Source organism: Dendropsophus ebraccatus, chromosome 12, assembly GCF_027789765.1.
Source record: "Dendropsophus ebraccatus isolate aDenEbr1 chromosome 12, aDenEbr1.pat, whole genome shotgun sequence".
NCBI classification, from domain to species: Eukaryota; Metazoa; Chordata; class Amphibia; order Anura; family Hylidae; genus Dendropsophus; species Dendropsophus ebraccatus.
The window spans coordinates 21,134,590-21,152,730 of record NC_091465.1 but is presented as its reverse complement, the minus strand read 5'-3'; the positions used below and the strand labels follow the sequence as shown (position 1 = coordinate 21,152,730).

The window sequence follows — 18,141 nt, the reverse complement described above, 5'->3', positions numbered from 1 at the left end:
GCCTCCCACTTCTTTTTCTACTCTGGTTAGAGCCTGTTTGTGCTGTCCTCTGAAGAGATTAGTACACACCGTTGTAGGAAATCTTCAATTTCTTAGCAATTTCTCGCATGGAATAGCCTTCATTTCTAAGAACAAGAATAGACAGTCGAGTTTCAGATGAAAGTTATCTTTTTCTGGACATTTTGAGCGTTTAATTGACCCCACAAATGTGAAGCTCCAGAAACACAATCTGCTCAAAGGAAGGTCAGTTTTGTAGCTTCTGTAACGAGCTAGACTGTTTTCAGATGTGTGAACATGATTGCACAAGGGTTTTCTAATCATCAATTAGCCTTCTGAGCCAATGAGCAAACACATTGTACCATTAGAACACTGGAGTGATAGTTGCTGGAAATGGGCCTCTATACACCTAAGTAGATATTGCATCAAAAACCAGACAATTGCAGCTAGAATAGTCATTTACCACATAAGCAAAGTATAGAGTGTATTTGTTTAAAGTTAGAATTAGTTTAAAGTTATCTTCATTGAAAAGCACAGTGCTTTTCCTTAAAAAATAAGGACATTTCAATGTGACCCCAAACTTTTGAATGGTAGTGTATGTATGTATGTATGTATGTGAGTGAGGTTGCATGTATGTGATTGGGGTTGTATGTATGTATGTATGTGTGAGTGTGTATGTGTATGACTATGTTTGTGTGTGTGGTTATATGTATGTATGTGTTTCTATTCCTGGGTGACATCTGCTGTACATATAACTAATGCACACTAGAGAGGTATGGAGCAGGTTCAGGATCTGAGCCTGCTCCTACATGGCGTCCTTCTGTAGGTAGGGCCAGGTTCACACTAATGTATTTATTGCAAGCAATAGTTTTTTTCAGCAGAACAGATGAAAATGCTGAGCCATACAGCCAGGAGTGAGGAGGGGTAGGTATTAAATCCCCTACATTAAGACATTAAGGCAGCCATTTGTATGGATGGCTGTATGTATATTTTTTTGGGGGGGGAGGGAATTAGAGGTCCAAACAACCCTAATCTGGCCCTGCTCACAGGGTATACTCACAGCAGAAGCTGGGCTCGAAGCTGTAGCAGTCACAAGTCTAGCTCAGGATTTAAAGGGAGAACCCCATATAAAGTAGGGACCCTTGTCAATTTGACAGGAGTCCTGGTCCTATGCAGGAAACAGCAGTGCGCTAGACTTACAGTGAAGGAGTGGGCCAATCAGGACATCAGGGAGCGCAGAGAGGTATGTATAAGTTTATTATTTTACAAGGGCTGCATTGACATTACTAACAATGTCCCTGCAGCCCTTGCCATTTATTGGCTCAGTAAGCAACCGCCAATCTAGCAGATTTAGCTTGTTTATACCAAGTCATCGGGCCGTGTTATAATATCTTTTTCTCACATCTAGCAGAAGTCCCATGAGTCCCATGGGTGTCTACAGCAGATGACTGTCACCTGAATCCCTGTGACTTACATGTGAGGTTGCTATTGTCCTTGAACTCTCCTCATCCTATTTGCAGTGATCTGAGTCTGGGGAAAGACATAAGACTACCATAAAGCGGATGTGATCTTAAGAAGGAAAATCTTACAGATCCAAAGATCTTATGCCAGGCAGACTGTGGGATCACTGTAGGTTTACTTTAACCAGAATCTCAGGAAATTTTAAAAGTTGTTGAAACCATGAGGACACTTTATTTTATGTGGTGTTAAAGATACAACAAATCTGACGGTCGGGAAGGAGACGTACCATGTCTTGAAGTATGATGAAGCTCATGTAAGATAAGCTCTAACCGATGAAGGTTCCACTATTGACCATTGAGAAATAAAGCAAGAGAGGGGCGCCTCCTAGTGCAATAAAATAGTGAATCAGTGTGTCTCATCAAAAGGTAGATAGCGGCACTCACCTTGTGGAGTTGGGCAGGATATAGGCACAACTCTACTGTAGGCGTATGGTGTCACTTGGACCATGAACCGCAGCTGTCCCTCGGGTAATCAGCTACCAGCGGTGGGTATGGAGATGCAGGAGAGTGTCCCAGAAGTGTCACAGGAACCACGAGGAACCCCGGAGGAGGGTCAGCGCAGATAAAAGTCCAGGATGTTGGCACGGTCACAAACAAACCATTGCACAGTGGTATGACTCAGTATTCTTTTTGTTGCTGCAACGCGTTTCGGTCTGTATATTGGGTAACAGATCTTTATCAAGCATCGTTTACCTGCGCTGACCCTCCTCTGGGGTTTCTCGTTGTTCCTGTGACCCTTCAGGGAAACTATTGACCATTGTGAGGTCCACACAAGGAAGGCAGAAAGTGATCTTATTAACCATGAAGGACTCATATTCATCGCAGCTCACAAGGGAAAGTAGAGATCTATGACCAATGTGCAAATGTCCAACTTCAATGAAGCAGAATAATTGTGTCAGTATCTGGTGGTTGGACCATCTTAGAACTCATCAAACAGACTGTACCCCATTCTTGATACACAAATATTGATTTCTCACATTTCATATTTTCTCTGTATTTTGTTACTTTTCTTGGCGATTCATTCATGGAGAGAGAGAAAATGGACATGAAGGTAGAGAGCAGATAGTAGAGAAGTCAAAATACTGTCATGGACGGCAAAGAGGGGACAGAGCTTCTAGACATCTGTGTAATGTTTTAAACCAATTAGAAGGGTATACTATAAAGAATTTAAAATTTAAACGACTGTGACCTCCTTCTCCGTATCATTTTACACCTTTATCCACTTCCTGTCGGTTTCATTCTGTTCTTCCCTCTCTACTACTGTTACCCCCTTATTTCGGCCTTCCCCTACTCCTACTTCTTTCCCTCATCCTCTTCCCATTTTCCTCCACTTTTTCATCCTATTCATACTATTTACCTCCTGTCCATCTTCTCCTTCCTCTACTCTTTCCCATGATTGTATTCATCTTCTCCCCCCCCTCCACACACACACACCATGTCTCCCCCTCCTAACCCCCCTCCTATCCACATTTCGATTCAATTCTTCTCTCCATCTTCCACTTCATCATCCACATTCGATTTCTCATTTCCCACTTTCTCCTCTTACCTTTCGCTCTTGTCCTTTCTCTCTTCCTCCTCCACATTATTCTCCCCTCTTCCTCATCTTCTCTTTTTCCTCCTCCTTTATTTTATGAATTTCCCCTCCCGGGTTGCATTCTACTCATCCATCCGTCCTCCATCTCTTCATCTATCTCCTCCTTTGGTCGAACTAACAACCTTACCAACTATGATGAGATCACTGATTGCATTTCCTAGCAATTAACCTTTCAATCAGTGAAAGTATAGTAAACCTTCTTAAAAGGGTTTCCAGGACTAGGGATCATTATTAATGCGAATGTACAAACAGATACATCCTTAAAGGTTTCTACATGGCGCTGATGTGGGGATGCCGGGCACCGGCCTGACCTGAAGCAATGGAGGCGGGCCCGCTCACCCCCAGAGTGATGATCTGTTCACCCCTATGTGACCTAGCTCCATTGAATATAAAGTAGCCATGTCACAGAAGGGAGGCGGTTTCATCACACTGGGGGTCGGTGGGCCTGCCACCAGTGCTTCAAGCCGGGCCAGTGCCCGGGAATAGACCGGCGCCACGGGTTAAAAAAAAGGACTGTGGCACTGGCATCCCTGCACCAGAAAACCTTAAAGTGATGTAACTGATAGCACAGTTGTACACAGATTGTAGCTTGTATTGCAGCTTAGCCACACAAAAAGGAATGGCATTAGGCTGCAATAACACACACAACCAGTGAAGGTATATGGCGCTATTTTTGAAAACAAAACAAGAATGTTCCTGTTTTCCTGTATAACAGTTTACAACTACATGTACGCCAAATGAGCAGCTGAATTTTTTTTTCTCTGATACATGTCCATATATCCTTGTACAATTCTCAGACACCTTATCAGATTTGAAAAGGATCCTGTTTACAAAGAGAAGAAGTTAGGCTTTTTTTTTCTATCCCTTTATTTTATATTGTAAGATAGATAGATAGATAGATAGATAGATAGATAGATAGATAGATAGATAGATAGATAGAGGCTTGGACTGGCTCACAAGGGAGCAGGGGAATCCCCCGGTGGGTCCTACCCCCCAACCGGCCCCTGAGCAAGAGTGGGCCCTCCCTCCAGGATGACATGTAATCCCCCAGCACTTCCGCATACACCTCTGAGTTATGTGCTTTTCCCCTTTTGTACCTAAACCTGCTGACTAATTACTAGCAGTGAGCTAGCATCGCTGGTCACATACACAGCACTATGCAAAGTCGCTATAGTAATGTGAAAGATTTGGTGCTGGTTATATCTGGTGTATGTAGAGTGGGCCCCTAGAAGTAAATTCCCTGGTGGGCCTAAGGTGCCCCAGTCTGACACTGTAGAAGCTGCTAGGTAAAACTTATAAAGTGGGATGGGTGATTGCTGTTTATACTCTGGCGCTTGCCTTTTATTAGCCACTTGGTGCATTTTTGTAATGTGTATTAGGGCTCAGTGCAGTTTTACATCTGATTTACACTGACTGCTTTAGAGGCTGCAGTTTTCCAAACAGATTGCGTTAAATAAAAACATGTTATATTCCTAAAGAGGTTTTCCCATCTAACGAAAACCCCTACAAGTAGGTGATTATGGAGGGTTCTCCCAATCCGGTTGATAAGGAATAACTTTATTAGATTGAAACACTTCTTTAAAGGGATGTTACTATCTTTTAAACTGATGGGATCTTGATAGAATATGTAATTACTATAATAACTGAAATAAGTAAAAAAAAAAAGCAATAAGAGACAGATGACAGGTTACGTGACTGTTACTACTATAATCATCTGTTACTGCTGGAGGCTGATGGGTTATACTATGTTGTCTTCTCTCATCTCATCATAAGTAAGCAGGTAGTTAATAGTTCTTGTGATTTATATGTACATATGTATGTATTGCTACAGGTCACAAGGAGGCAGATGATAGAAGTGTACAGACATCTTTTTTTTTAACAATCATTTATTTACTTCTTACATGTTCATGGACTTTTAGAAAGTCTTCTCCAATAAAAGTATTTCTGGCAATCAAACCAACCACAGTGTGCAAGACGTAAAATATACAGAGGCACATACAGAGCACATTCACCAGTGTTATTTATAGACCATCCTGCCAATGTCTTTCAATATTGTCTATTGCAACTCTAAAGTGTTCACTCAGTATTAGGACTTACGCAGGGCTGGTTTTAGGCCAAGTGGGACCACAACATAGTCATAGTTAAATCAGAAGATGGCCTGATGGGAGCATTGTTAGGGTCTTCAAAGATCAGAAGCATAAGCCTACACACACACAGTATTTCTATACATTGGTACCAAACAATACACCTTAAAGGGGTTGTCTGGCATAAAGTACAAATCTACGGTGCTGCAGGGGCCACAACAGTGCGGTATACTTACCTGTTCTGCTCCAACACAGCTGTACTCTACTGTGGATCAGTCCCCCTGCCTTTCTCTCCAGGGGATGACTGTTAGAGATGAGCGAACCTGCCGAGGTTCGGGTTCGTATCCCAGTTTTCCAGGCGGTCCCCCGCCTGTATCCACCCTCTTTACGGAGGCTGCAGACAGCGGGAATCAGACGCCGAGAGTTCAGGTTCATACGAACCTGAACCTCGGCAGGTTTGCTCATCTCTAGTGACTGTCCTGAAGTGAAGATCCACAACGCATGCAAGGGTGGTTCCTATATCTCTGGTTACCCCAAGTTTGAGTATAGCAGTGCATAGTTGTTGTAGTCTCTAACACTGGAACTGGAACTCTCCTGACGGAACTCTGTTCCCTCAACTCAAACGTACTGCTTTCTGAACTGAACAAACCAGGAAACTCTTATAAAGGGATGTGTGATAGGAAGTGTGAGCAAGCCAGAGTGAAACTATTGCTAATGTCTTCTAAGATCAGAAGCATAAGCCAACTCACAAACACATATCATGCCCTTTGAGGAGCGGAGGGGTTGGTGTTTTTTTCCCTGCCGGGTCAGTTGGTACAGTGGTATGGTAGCTGTGTAGGTCTAGGTTCACTTGGGCACTTGCAACGGTAGCCTGGAGTGGTGTTGGACCCACCCTGGAAAATTGGTGCCTCACCAGTGCACAAAACGAGATTAACCCGAGTGTATAGGTGTTTATAGGTGTAAAAGCAAAATAGACAAGCCAGAGTCCAGTGCGTTCGAAAAAATAGAATTGTTATCTTTGGATCAATGTAGTGCAAACAGTACATGTAGTAATGGTGCAATATATATATATCAGTACAAATTTTACAAAATGTTTAGGTGCTGGAAGTTGAGGTAAAACATCGATGCTTTAGTAGAGAGGTGCTTTGCAGTAGAGAGAGGAGAGGAGTTGCCAGAGGCGCCCTGCCTAATGCAATAATGTGCCAGTGACCAGAAGAAATGAAAGAGCCTACTTATACGTATGAGCCCCAGGCCTTATCTGTTATCTGGGCGAAGAAGACTCCCGAGGTTTCCCAGCTGTCCTGCACTGCGCAGTGGGATACGTAGCTTCCGTAACTTTGTCCCACTGGGGTCAGTTCCTTAGCTTAGCACTGCATAGTTGTCTAAAGGCTCACTAGAAGTACGCTGTGGCTGAGCTACTTCTCAGACATCCACTCACTTGAGAAACTGCTGATCTCAGGGAGACCAGCCAAACGACAACACTGCCGACTGCTAGTGAAAGCTCTCAATGCAGTAAAGTCCTAGGTGCATTGCCCCCTGAGAAACATAAATATGCAAAAGAAGAGCCCATGGAGCCTCATCAAAGAGTCTCAAAACACAGGACTAGCCAGATATGCCTCCGGGAAGGACCCAGCCAAGGGGTGGCTCCTGTAAGGAAAACACCAAAACCACCATATTAAGTGGCTAGAATCCTTCTCCACACTGATGAGGGGCAACACCCCGAAACAGCTGTATGTGGATGGTTACCTGGCCTTGGTTTTTCCCTTGTCATTACATTGACTTATAGGGCCACTTAGTATGGTGGTTTTGGTGGTTTCCTTACAGGAGCCACCCCTTGGCTGGGTCCTTCCCGGAGGGATATCTGGCTATAAAAACATTATAGTCCTGTGTTTCAAGAGTCTTTGATGAGGCTCCACGGGCTCTTCTTTTGCATATCCACTCACTTGGACCTACAGCTATTAATTTCTCTACATCCTCCCACCAAGAACTAACTCCTCTTACAGTGGCTAACTAAACCCTCCTTTGAGTGGTGAGGGCTGTGTGCGTATGGAGAAAGAGAGGATAGGATAGGATAGGATAGAAAAAAAGGAAAAGCACCTGCACCTACAATATAAATGGTCAGAAAACAACATGTGGTACAAAACAGTTAACCCTGTAGTTTCTTCAGCTGTGCAGAAAGCTAGACAAAGGCAGTAGTGACACCGAGTGGGGAAAACACAATAATACAACTTGAAAGTGAATGTGAGGTTGTTACTTACTCAGGTGCAATAGACAGCACCCTATGCTGGGACACTACACACACAATATTTCGATACATTGGTACCAACCAATAAACCTTTAAAGGGGTTGTCTGGTATAAAGTCCAAATCTATGCTTCTGCCAGGGCTGCAGGGGTGACAACAATGCGGTATACTTACCTGTTCTGCTCTACGACAGCTGCTGCTTCCCGGGCTACCTGCTATCATCATTTTCATTACTTCCGATGATGACCACTCAGCATAAACAGCACTATACTGAGCCATGCACTATACTGTCTATGCTATGCTCCGTAACACTGGAACGAACAGCAAAATTGGAACAAAAATATGCTGTAAAGATACACAAAAGAAGGTGGCGGGGGAAGAAGCAATTGGTCTATGCAAAGCTAGCTAGCATACAGAAAACTGTATGCAACTGCTTAACCCTTTGAAGACCAAGCCCAAAATGACCCAGTGGATCGCACAAATTTTCATTTTTGCATTTTCCTCCTCCCCTTCTAAGAGCTCTAGCACTTTTATCTTTCTATCTACAGGGCCCTGTAAGGGCTTGTTTTTTTTTTTTTCAGGAATATGTGTACTTTGTAATGGCATCTTTCATTTTACCATAACATGTATGATGGAACCCCAAAAATATAATTTATGAAAATATAAATTGGTGAAATCGTAAAAAAGAATGCAATATGGTAACTTTTGGGGGGTTCCTGTGTCTACATAATGCGCTATACAGTAAAAGTGACATAATAGCATTATTCTATAGGTCATTCAGAACACAACCATATGCAGGTTTACACAGAATCTCTAATTTTTTTTTTTGTTTTTCTTATAAAAATTTTTTATTTTGCAATTAATAATAAAATGGCCCTATTGTGACGCTTATAACGGTTCTATTTTATTACCTATGGGGCTGTAAAGGATGTCATTTTTTGCACCATGATGTCTAGTTTTTATTATTATCCTATTTGTGTAGCTCGGACGTTTTGATCACTTTTTATTATTTTTTTTCTATATATAATGTAACAACTTATTTCCCTCTTTCCGTTTATGCCTATTGCGGTTCGCACTGACGCTTGTTATATTTTAATAGATTGGACAATTACGCATGCTACGGTATAGAATATGTTTATTTATTTTCATGTTTTATTTATATAATTGTAAAGTGCTGCGGAATCTGCTGTCGCTATATAAATAAAAATTATTATTATTATGGGAAAGGGGGGTAGTTTTAACTTTTATTGGGGGAGGGGCTTGGGGTATTTTTACTTTTTTTTTTTTTACACATTTTACTTTTACCTGCAATCATCGGATTGCATACACTGTTCAATGCTAGGCCACAGGCATAGCATTGATCAGTGTTATAGGCGCTCTGCTGATTGAGCCTGCAGGGAGGAAGTTAAGAGACCTCCGGCGGTCTGTTAAAATGATCGGGCCTGCGGAGGGGCCCGATCGGTGGGTGACAGGGGCTGCCGAGAGGGGCAGCATTTAAGGGGTTAGTGGCAGGCTGCAGCCTCTCATTACGGTGAGGGCCCGGCTTTATTGCAGCCGCCCCCACCTGCTATAAAGTGCGCTCTGCTCCGGAACATGCTTCATAGCGGAATAAACACCCAGGACGTACAGTTACACCCAGGGTCGTCTGGTGACAGACATCCAAGGCGTAACTGTACGTCCAGGGTCGTCTAGGGGTTTATTCACTATGATAATACAGTCTGGTCCCAGGGACTAACTTGACGCCTGATACACTAAGCGATTAACGGCAGTATTCGGCCGATAATCGTTTTGTGTAGTAGAAGGCAACAATCAGCCGGCATGCACAAAGTTGGCTGATTGTTGTCTTTCAACATGCTGAAACGGCAATGATCAGCCTGTTAACAATCTGCTGTCGCCGCTCTGCGTTATAGGGGCTTTAGTTATGCCCTGTCCCCTGGATACTGTGCATAGGGCATAACTTGTCTAAATGGGAAAGCATGCCCCAAAGGAAAAAGACACTGGACATGTTGAAACCCAACATGCTATCAATATTAGCTTATCTACTAATGTCAATTAAATTAACCTTTATCTAAAAGACCTATGGCCGTCTGTAGACTTGGTGACCCTGGGGTATATAGTCCTATCTCCTAACACATCAGTTGTACAGTTTATAGCTGTTCCTACTTCTAGTATCTCTATCCTCACCACTTACAGCAGTAACATGAGCTCTACAGATCTTTCTTCCATACAGTCTATACCAGGTGATTGTCACCTGAATCCCTGCCACTTACATAATGTTATATCAGTCACATCCTATTGGTTTATTCCTAATGTGACTGTGTATAAAAGGAAACTCAGAGACACAGATAAAGCCCCTCTGCTTGTATAGTTCAAGATGGATAGCTGTGACCACAAGCTTTATCATGTCCATCGCTTTGATACAAGGACTGCTCTCGAGACCTACCTGTCTAGCAAGGAGGATATGCCATTTATAGAGGACGCTTTAAAATATCCCTTGATGAAGCTTCACTCTATTTTTCAACAAGGTTTGTATAGTATATTTTAGTTATCTACTGTCTATCTCCTATCTATCTATCTATCTATCTATCTATTATCTATCTATCTCCTATCTATCTATCTATTATCTATCTATTATCTATCTATCTATCTATCTATCTATCTCCTATCTATCTATCTCCTATCTATCTATTATCTATCTATCTATCTATCTATCTATCTATCTATCTATCTCCTATCTATCTATCTATCTATCTATCTATCTCCTATCTATCTATCTATTATCTATCTATCTATTATCTATCTATCTATCTATCTATCTATCTATCTCCTATCTATCTCCTATCTATCTATCTATCTATCTATCTCCTATCTATCTATCTATCTATCTATCTATCTATCTATCTCCTATCTATCTATCTATTATCTATCTATCTATCTCCTATCTATCTATCTCCTATCTATCTATCTATTATCTATCTATCTATCTATCTATCTATCTCCTATCTATCTATCTATCTATCTATCTCCTATCTATCTATCTATCTATCTATCTATCTATCTATCTATCTCCTATCTATCTATCTATTATCTATCTATCTATTATCTATCTATCTATCTATCTCCTATCTATCTATCTATTATCTATCTATCTATTATCTATCTATCTATCTATCTATCTCCTATCTATCTATCTATCTCCTATCTATCTATCTCCTATCTATCTATTATCTATCTATCTATCTATCTATCTATCTATCTATCTATCTCCTATCTATCTATCTATCTATCTATCTATCTCCTATCTATCTATCTATTATCTATCTATCTATTATCTATCTATCTATCTATCTATCTATCTCCTATCTATCTATCTATCTATCTCCTATCTATCTATCTCCTATCTATCTATTATCTATCTATCTATCTATCTATCTATCTATCTATCTATTATCTATCTATCTATTATCTATCTATCTATCTATCTATCTCCTATCTATCTATCTATCTATCATCCATCCATCCATCCAGGGTTTGACATGTAGCCTCCACAGTCTAAACAGATGTCAAGAGGAGTGAGGTGTCTTCCTAACTACATTCTCGTTGGCACTTAATAGATATCTGCATGCATTTTAGTTTAGAGCAATAGATTATTAAGTCCCATGTTGGTGGAGGCTCCCTGAGCCCACACTGTTAGAGCTAATAGAGACTCCTCCTATCCATCCCCCTCTACCACTAAACTAAAGTCATGTGGAATAGTAGAGGTGCCTTTTTAACTTTGTAATCCACTCATCAACCTGCATCCATTTAACTGACTGACGCTCCTCCCCGGTCACTGACTAAAGCTGGATCCAGTCCTGGGAAACTTCTCCCAGTTTCCCACCGCTGGATCCAGCTTTTCCCAGCACTCGGGGAGGAGCGGCAGCCAGTTAAAAGGCAGAAGGCTGTTAAGTGGATTACAGAGATTACGTTGCGCTTCACCTTCTTATTACTGTAAATTCGCTCATATGTAGTGAATAGTAAAAAAAAAAGTTGCTAGTTCCATATCTAATTTTTAGCTTTTATTTTTTAGATTTTTAAAGTGTCTTTGTCATTATAACTTTCAAAATCTAAACCAAAAGTAGATGTGATATAAAGTTTGCAATTTACATTCATTTATTTATTTATTTTTAGTTATCATGGAGAACACGGCACTTCCTGTTTTAGGACTCTTTTTTTCTCAAAGAGTCAAAAAACAGGAAGTCCTGTGTACTCCAGGTCATCTGAGCGCGCACACAGTCATGTGATTGGTAGTCACATTGACCCGTGACTTTCTGTACTGGCCGGAATTCCTCTGTTTAGTCCTGGATTTCTGGCAAGTTCACGACAAAATAAATAATGATTGTTTATTGCAAACTTGCTATATATCACATCGTCTGTTAATTTAGACTTTGAAAGTTATAACGACAGGTACACTTTAATTTTATGTTTGGAGGAGACAGAGTTCCTTTAACAGATGGAATGGGGCTTTCTGTTCGCTGGGGGTCAGCCATGGCATACTGAGTGGAGAGGTATGAGTATAGTGTATTATATAGTGTAATGTATGTGTATGATTGATGTCACTTGGAAATACAAAAAAGTTCAGGGCACTCACCCGTTTGTAGTGAAAATTCTTTATTTCTTATTTCATGGTGCGGTAAAATTGCACACTCATCGGAGCAGACGCCAACCTGTTTAAAGCGAGATCACGATGGCCATTTCGCGCGCATGCGCGCTTCGTCGGATCCGACGAAGCGCGCATGCGCGCGAAATGGCCATCATGATCTCGCTTTAAACAGGTTGGCGTCTGCTCCGATCAGTGTGCAATTTTACCGCACCATGAAATAAGAAATAAAGAATTTTCACTACAAACGGGTGAGTGCCCTGAACTTTTTTGTATTTCCAAGTGATATTGTATTTCCGAGTCTACACACTAAGGAGCACCCCCGAAGTAGGATCACACTAGTCCACAACCCATCCAACTACTTATGTTTCCATGCCAGAAGTAGTGCCGGTGTAAGCCTCCCTATAGACTCTGTATGATTGATGTGTTTCTAGTGATGTGATATATTTGCAATGTGGGGTTACAATCTGTATTTATAACCCCAACAAAAATCCTGCCAATAATGTCCTACAGTGCAACAAATATCCAAAGACAACCAAAGAAATTGCACAAATAGATAAAGATGCATGACAAAAGTCTTTATTTCAATTAATCAATTCATAAAAACACATAAAATAGAATATGGGATAAAACACAGAGATCTAATATAGTAGTAGATGTTAAAACAACATCACCATCTAGTGGTCACTATTAGTATGGCAGCCTGGGCCCTATGACTATCAGTATGCAATAAAAAAAACTAATTGGGATAAATTAGACAGTCAAATAACTAAAGTACAGAAGTAGAACTGTATGTAACCCCTACATAGATTAATCCAAAAATCACAGTAAGATTAGTGCAAAACCAGGGCTAGGATAGCAAAATACAACCATACAAAAAATAAAGTAAGTGAACACAGAACCAGCACTGAAATCTAAGACCCCCCCCCCCCCCCCCCCGGTCTGGCACAAAAGCCCGTCGTACGTTTCGCTCACTTCATCAGGAGCTAATGGACTCAGTTCATTTACCACAGATATACAGTATATACACACATGCACAGATGCATCCTTGGTATACACCCAAATTATGTTACTCACACTGACAACGTGTAGGCAGTTGGATCTGGCGTGCCAAGATGGCGAAGGTTACCGGAAGGAAGGAGATCATTCTGTATTTATAATTACCTTACAATATATAACACAAGAAGGACATAGTGAAGCTTGACCAGGCTTAAACATGGCAGCAATAACAATTCCAAGAAAGAAAAAGAACATTACTTTATTTAGAAAAAAAAAGGCTAAGGGGCAACCTAATATCTACAGTAAGTATAACTATATAAAGCGGCCATGATCTATTTATACAGGAACAAGAACATGGGGACATCCTCCATATCTAGGGGTAAGAAGGTTTCTACTCCTGCACAGAAGGGGGTTCTTTACTGTAAGAGCAGTGAAACAATAGTCACTAGAGCCTGTAGAAGGGTCCTTGATCCAAAAACTTATTCTGATTATTGCCACCTGTTGACTCTCTACCCAACGCAGCAATTCCAAACTGTCTCTATTCATAGATGCCGGTGACTCCTGTGGTTGCAGAGATAGGTTAGATTCAGATTGGTGCGTTTCCACTTGGCGAGAAGTGAGGTCTATATTCGACATGTGCAGATATATTGCTTTGTTAGAGCTGTTTCCCAGTCGCAATAACAGACTTTTGTCTTCTCTACTGTCCTCGGTTTGCTCTGTCATATAGTGTCGCATTCTTGGAAGAGGCCATCTGTATCTCTGAGCTTGGTATCGAGGTTGTAGTTGCTGTTTGCCTTACCTTATACACCTGGTAATGTTTGGTAGACCTCATATTGCACTGGTCAGTTCTTTGCTCACTCCAGCTATATGGCAATGGCATAGTAAGGCATGAATTGAGTACTTACCTTTGGTGACTTTGCTTAGGTAGACCATTTGGAATTTATGGTAGAGTACTGAATCTGTGATTCATCAACTTCTGTATTGCTGTCCAATGTTTTTCCATCATCATGTTGTTGGGTTGGAACCACATTACGCAATATAAAATTAGATTCTCAAAAGATGGAGCACATATGATGGGACAGACCCTTGGCTGGTATCTTCCCAATTGTTGTCTCTGTTAGCTTTGGGTTGCCAGGAGATATACACCCTTCTAAGTACCTGGTTATGAAGTACATAACTATGTAGGAGTGCAACTCGCATTACTTGGCTCGTAAAGTACCAGTTTAGTGTTTTATTATTGATTAGTATTGAATGGATATTTGTCTGAGTGAGAACTCTTTACTTTTAAATTAATTCAGTCATGGAGGCTGACAGGGTGCGCCTGTCTGATGTGATGTGTACTGGTCAAGAGCATACCTCTAGTTCCGCAGGTTACACGCACCATGATTTACTGTTGAAAAGATCTTAGTTCCCGATCCCTCAACCTTTTTAGGTCTTGTGTGTCGAGTCACCCTCCCATTTTCTGGGCCGGGCAGGGGCTAGGTGGCTGAACCTTGGGTTTCTGAGAGGTTGATGTCTTTTTGAGGGTATATTTGGCTTGAGGTAGTCACATTCATTAAAAGAGTTTTTGGACCGTCATTCTTGTTATCCACCTATTTCATGACAATCTATTTCTTTAATATGGCTGAGCTGATGAGCTTTACGTTACGTACATACGTTGTGTGAACATAGCCTAATTGTGGATTGGTTTTTCTCTCCATCTCACATTACAGTACATTCCATTATATCAGATATGACATGAAACATTGTACTTTCTTTTTTTTCCGCAGGCCATATTACAGGAGACCGTATCTATGACATCAGCTTAGGCTCTGGTATCCATTATCTTTATCCTGTCTGTGAATTTTTCAAAGAGATCACTTTACTGCGTGTCAATGAGACATGCGTCTTGGAGTTGAATAAATGGCTGCACACAAGAACTGGAGCTTTCGACTGGTCCCACACGTCAGAAATGATGACTGACATCACAGGAAAAAGGTCAAGTTGTTACCCATAAGAAAAACCAAACCACATGAAGTACTCGCCTGTTATTACTCTAGTATCTTTAGTGTTGTATTGGGTCGTATGGTTCTATATATTGGTGTATATGGTCTTATAATCATGTTCCATTTTTACGCAATGAAATGGTTGTCTTATTGACTGCAGTAGTATACCTATACAAGGGGCAGATGTAGTCAAAGCTGCGGCAGCGACCTGTGTCCTGGGCCGCTGTTGCACCAGCTCTCCCCACTCACCAGACGCCGGAGCCTACATGCCAGGGCCCGTACCTCACTTTACTTCGGCCGCCTCCATGAGCAATTCGCGCCGGGGTAGGGACCTGGGGGGGTCACGTGCTGCAGCAAATCCATCCCACCTTGCAGCAGTCTCTGGTAAAAACCAACAACCCCTTAGACTCCGCTCTCTGGTGCATCTTACGCTATCGCTAGCACAGGTAAAGCTGGTACACTATACTCCAGCTGTTACAATTTCTACTATGGAGCTATGGAGCATGATAAAGACTGAAACTTAAGATCAGTACAGGGTATGTAATGTAATGTAAAATTTGTTATATCTATACTAATACATAATACAAAATTCAGACAGAAACTGATACCCTGTGTCCTGCTTAGTGCAGTACCTGGGGGTGGAGCATGACATAGAAAGTCTGTGATTGGTGCTGTGCAATTCCCCACCCTCCAGGAACCTTGACATAACTGATGCAGCTTTTTAACACATAATCATCACAGGAAGTAGGTCTTTACTACAGCATCCTGGACCCATTAACTAAACATCCAATAGCTAACAGCATTTAGGCCCCAGTTGATTGCAGTTTATTAAGTGGATCTTATTGAATTCTTGCTCCAGGGATCAGAGTCTGGACCCAGAAATGAAGCTGAAGGCTGCTATGAAGCCCATCTTGAAATGTGATCTTCATAAAGAAAATCTTGCAGACCCGGAGATCCTACCCCCAGCCGACTGTGTGATGACTGCATTGCTCCTGGATGCCACAAGTAAAGATGAAGATGACTATAATAGGAGTCTGAGAAAGATTGTGAAGCTGTTGAAGCCTGGAGGGCACTTGATATTATTTGGGGCTTTAAATGCATCATATTACATGGTGGGGGAGGAGAGGTTCCATGCCTTCAAGTATGATGAGAAATTTGTGAAGAATGCTTTTACTGCTGAAGGTCTTTCTATCGATTTTAGTGAGGTCACTGACAGGGAGGCGAAAAGCAATCTGTCCGATTATAAGGCCCGCTTATTCGTAGTAGCTCACAGAGACAAGTAGATCTAGGAATAATAGTCTTCATGCAAATATGCTTAATCGTAATTTCTTAGCAATAAGCAATAAGGCTCGAGCCACACAGCTAACCATGGGTAATGGTGAAGACTTGGCAAATTCTGACTAATTTGCAGTAATCTGTCCCTCAGTAGCACTACGTATATGCTTTCCCCAGTGATATCTATGCTATGCATGTACTTTTTATGACTAGAAGTGGAGCATTGATCAGCCTTCTGTTCCCTGGCGTTCCAGGCATTTACATTGATAGCCTATCCTTCAGTGCCAGGCACCTCCCCATGTGTGTAGGCAGTGCAGTGTCTGATACAAACATTACTGACTTACATGGTCCACCCAAGTCGGTGATTGTGAGGGCACACCCTCCATTTATACTCCGATGGGAAGTGAGTGGCTCCAGATGGGGTTATTTTCTGCTGGACCTCTCCTGTATGATTGACTCATTACAGTGTTCCAATCTGGGTCCATTAGAAGATGTGCCAGGAAAACACCAAGAGTATTTGTCAAACATTGACCCAAGAAATACCTAAAAATTGTCCTCCCACTGGGGGTTAATAGGCTAGACAATGTATTTAATGTATAGGAAAGGGCTGCAGAATGCTCTTCACCTTACAGTGGCCCAAATAACATGTGTATAACATGTATGTCATCTGGTATATGTACTTCATGAAGTTTTTTGGTGGACAATTGTCAATGTATGCTGCCATATATACAATACCTTCTACATAAACCCCGAACAAGGTATGAACAGAGCCTAAGGGTGGTATTACATGGGATGAATTTGGTGATAAACGATCTCAAACGTTATGACATTCACCCTATTACTCAGGGCGATGATTGTTACTTACAGTCCTTCTTGCGCTCGTCCTTGACTGACCAGAGAATGACCAAACAACGTGTTATTACACTGAACGGTGTTTGAACGATTTGTGAAAATAGGTCCAGATTCTAGCAAATCAATATAAAACACTATTGCAGATTGCCCTCTTAAGGTGCTTATACAATTATGACAAATGTGTCAATGAGGGAGCAGACACTATGTACTGTATAAGTGGATCCCCCAGCCGGGGTTTCCCGCATTGATATCCTGTGGACCCTAGGCACCAGGCGATAAAGCTCAATGTCTGTTCCCCTCGTAACCTATTATCTGTTTCACCCTTTGGGATATAACTGCAGTCTTTCTCTGGCTCTCTGCAATAGTTATTAAAAAAATTTCTATGGTTTTAACCTAACATGTTCCGCCAGTTCTCTGACTTTCTCGAATTAATTGGCAAAAATTGTTTTGCCAATTACCAAGTGTAATAGTACTCAAGAACAGATATAAATTTGGGGGTCACAACGTGTTTCCCCTTTTGCAGGCTCATCAGGGAACATACAGTAGAATGGCACTACAGGTGACAAGACAAAAAGGCTTCAATAGTAACCCAATATTAATGCGACTCTTTGAATAACAGCAGTGAGAGCACTAACATCACCGACACCAACACCAAGCAGTTTTTGGTTTTTTTTTGCTTTAGGTAAGTTTTATGTACCTACAAAACCCTTTAAATGTTTATTTAATAACCTATGGCTTATTGTGAACTTGCATTATACAGTATATTTGCAGTTCCTGTCTGAATAAAGATTCATAAGTAGATTATGCCTCATGAGTCCACACTTTATCATCCTGGACACGTCACGGCTGGACTAAGGAGAACCTATAGGTATCTAGTCATATAGTCAACATTTAGTATAGGCTAAATTGATATTATATATATCTTATGTCATCATAGTAAGCTACAAAAGTAA

General features: G+C 41.3%; 1 protein-coding gene across 1 annotated transcript; it reads left to right on the top strand.

The window, feature by feature from the left end:
* Positions 1 to 9,801: 9,801 nt before the first annotated feature.
* Positions 9,802 to 17,983, top strand: LOC138769038 (nicotinamide N-methyltransferase-like). The gene is made up of 3 exons (XM_069947201.1): positions 9,802 to 9,963; positions 14,846 to 15,053; positions 15,921 to 17,983. Exons 1-3 carry the CDS (start codon positions 9,813 to 9,815, stop codon positions 16,342 to 16,344), a joined length of 783 nt encoding a protein of 260 aa, XP_069803302.1. The 5' UTR covers positions 9,802 to 9,812; the 3' UTR covers positions 16,345 to 17,983.
* Positions 17,984 to 18,141: the final 158 nt, after the last annotated feature.

Bases quoted from the DNA above. Each gene is read 5' to 3' on its own strand.
- LOC138769038 (XM_069947201.1), top strand. From the start codon at position 9,813: ATGGATAGCTGTGACCACAAGCTTTATCATGTCCATCGCTTTGATACA. The intron at 9,964-14,845 runs GTTTGTATAGTA...TTTTTTCCGCAG, and splicing joins TCACTCTATTTTTCAACAAG to GCCATATTACAGGAGACCGT. The intron at 15,054-15,920 runs GTCAAGTTGTTA...TTCTTGCTCCAG, and splicing joins ACTGACATCACAGGAAAAAG to GGATCAGAGTCTGGACCCAG.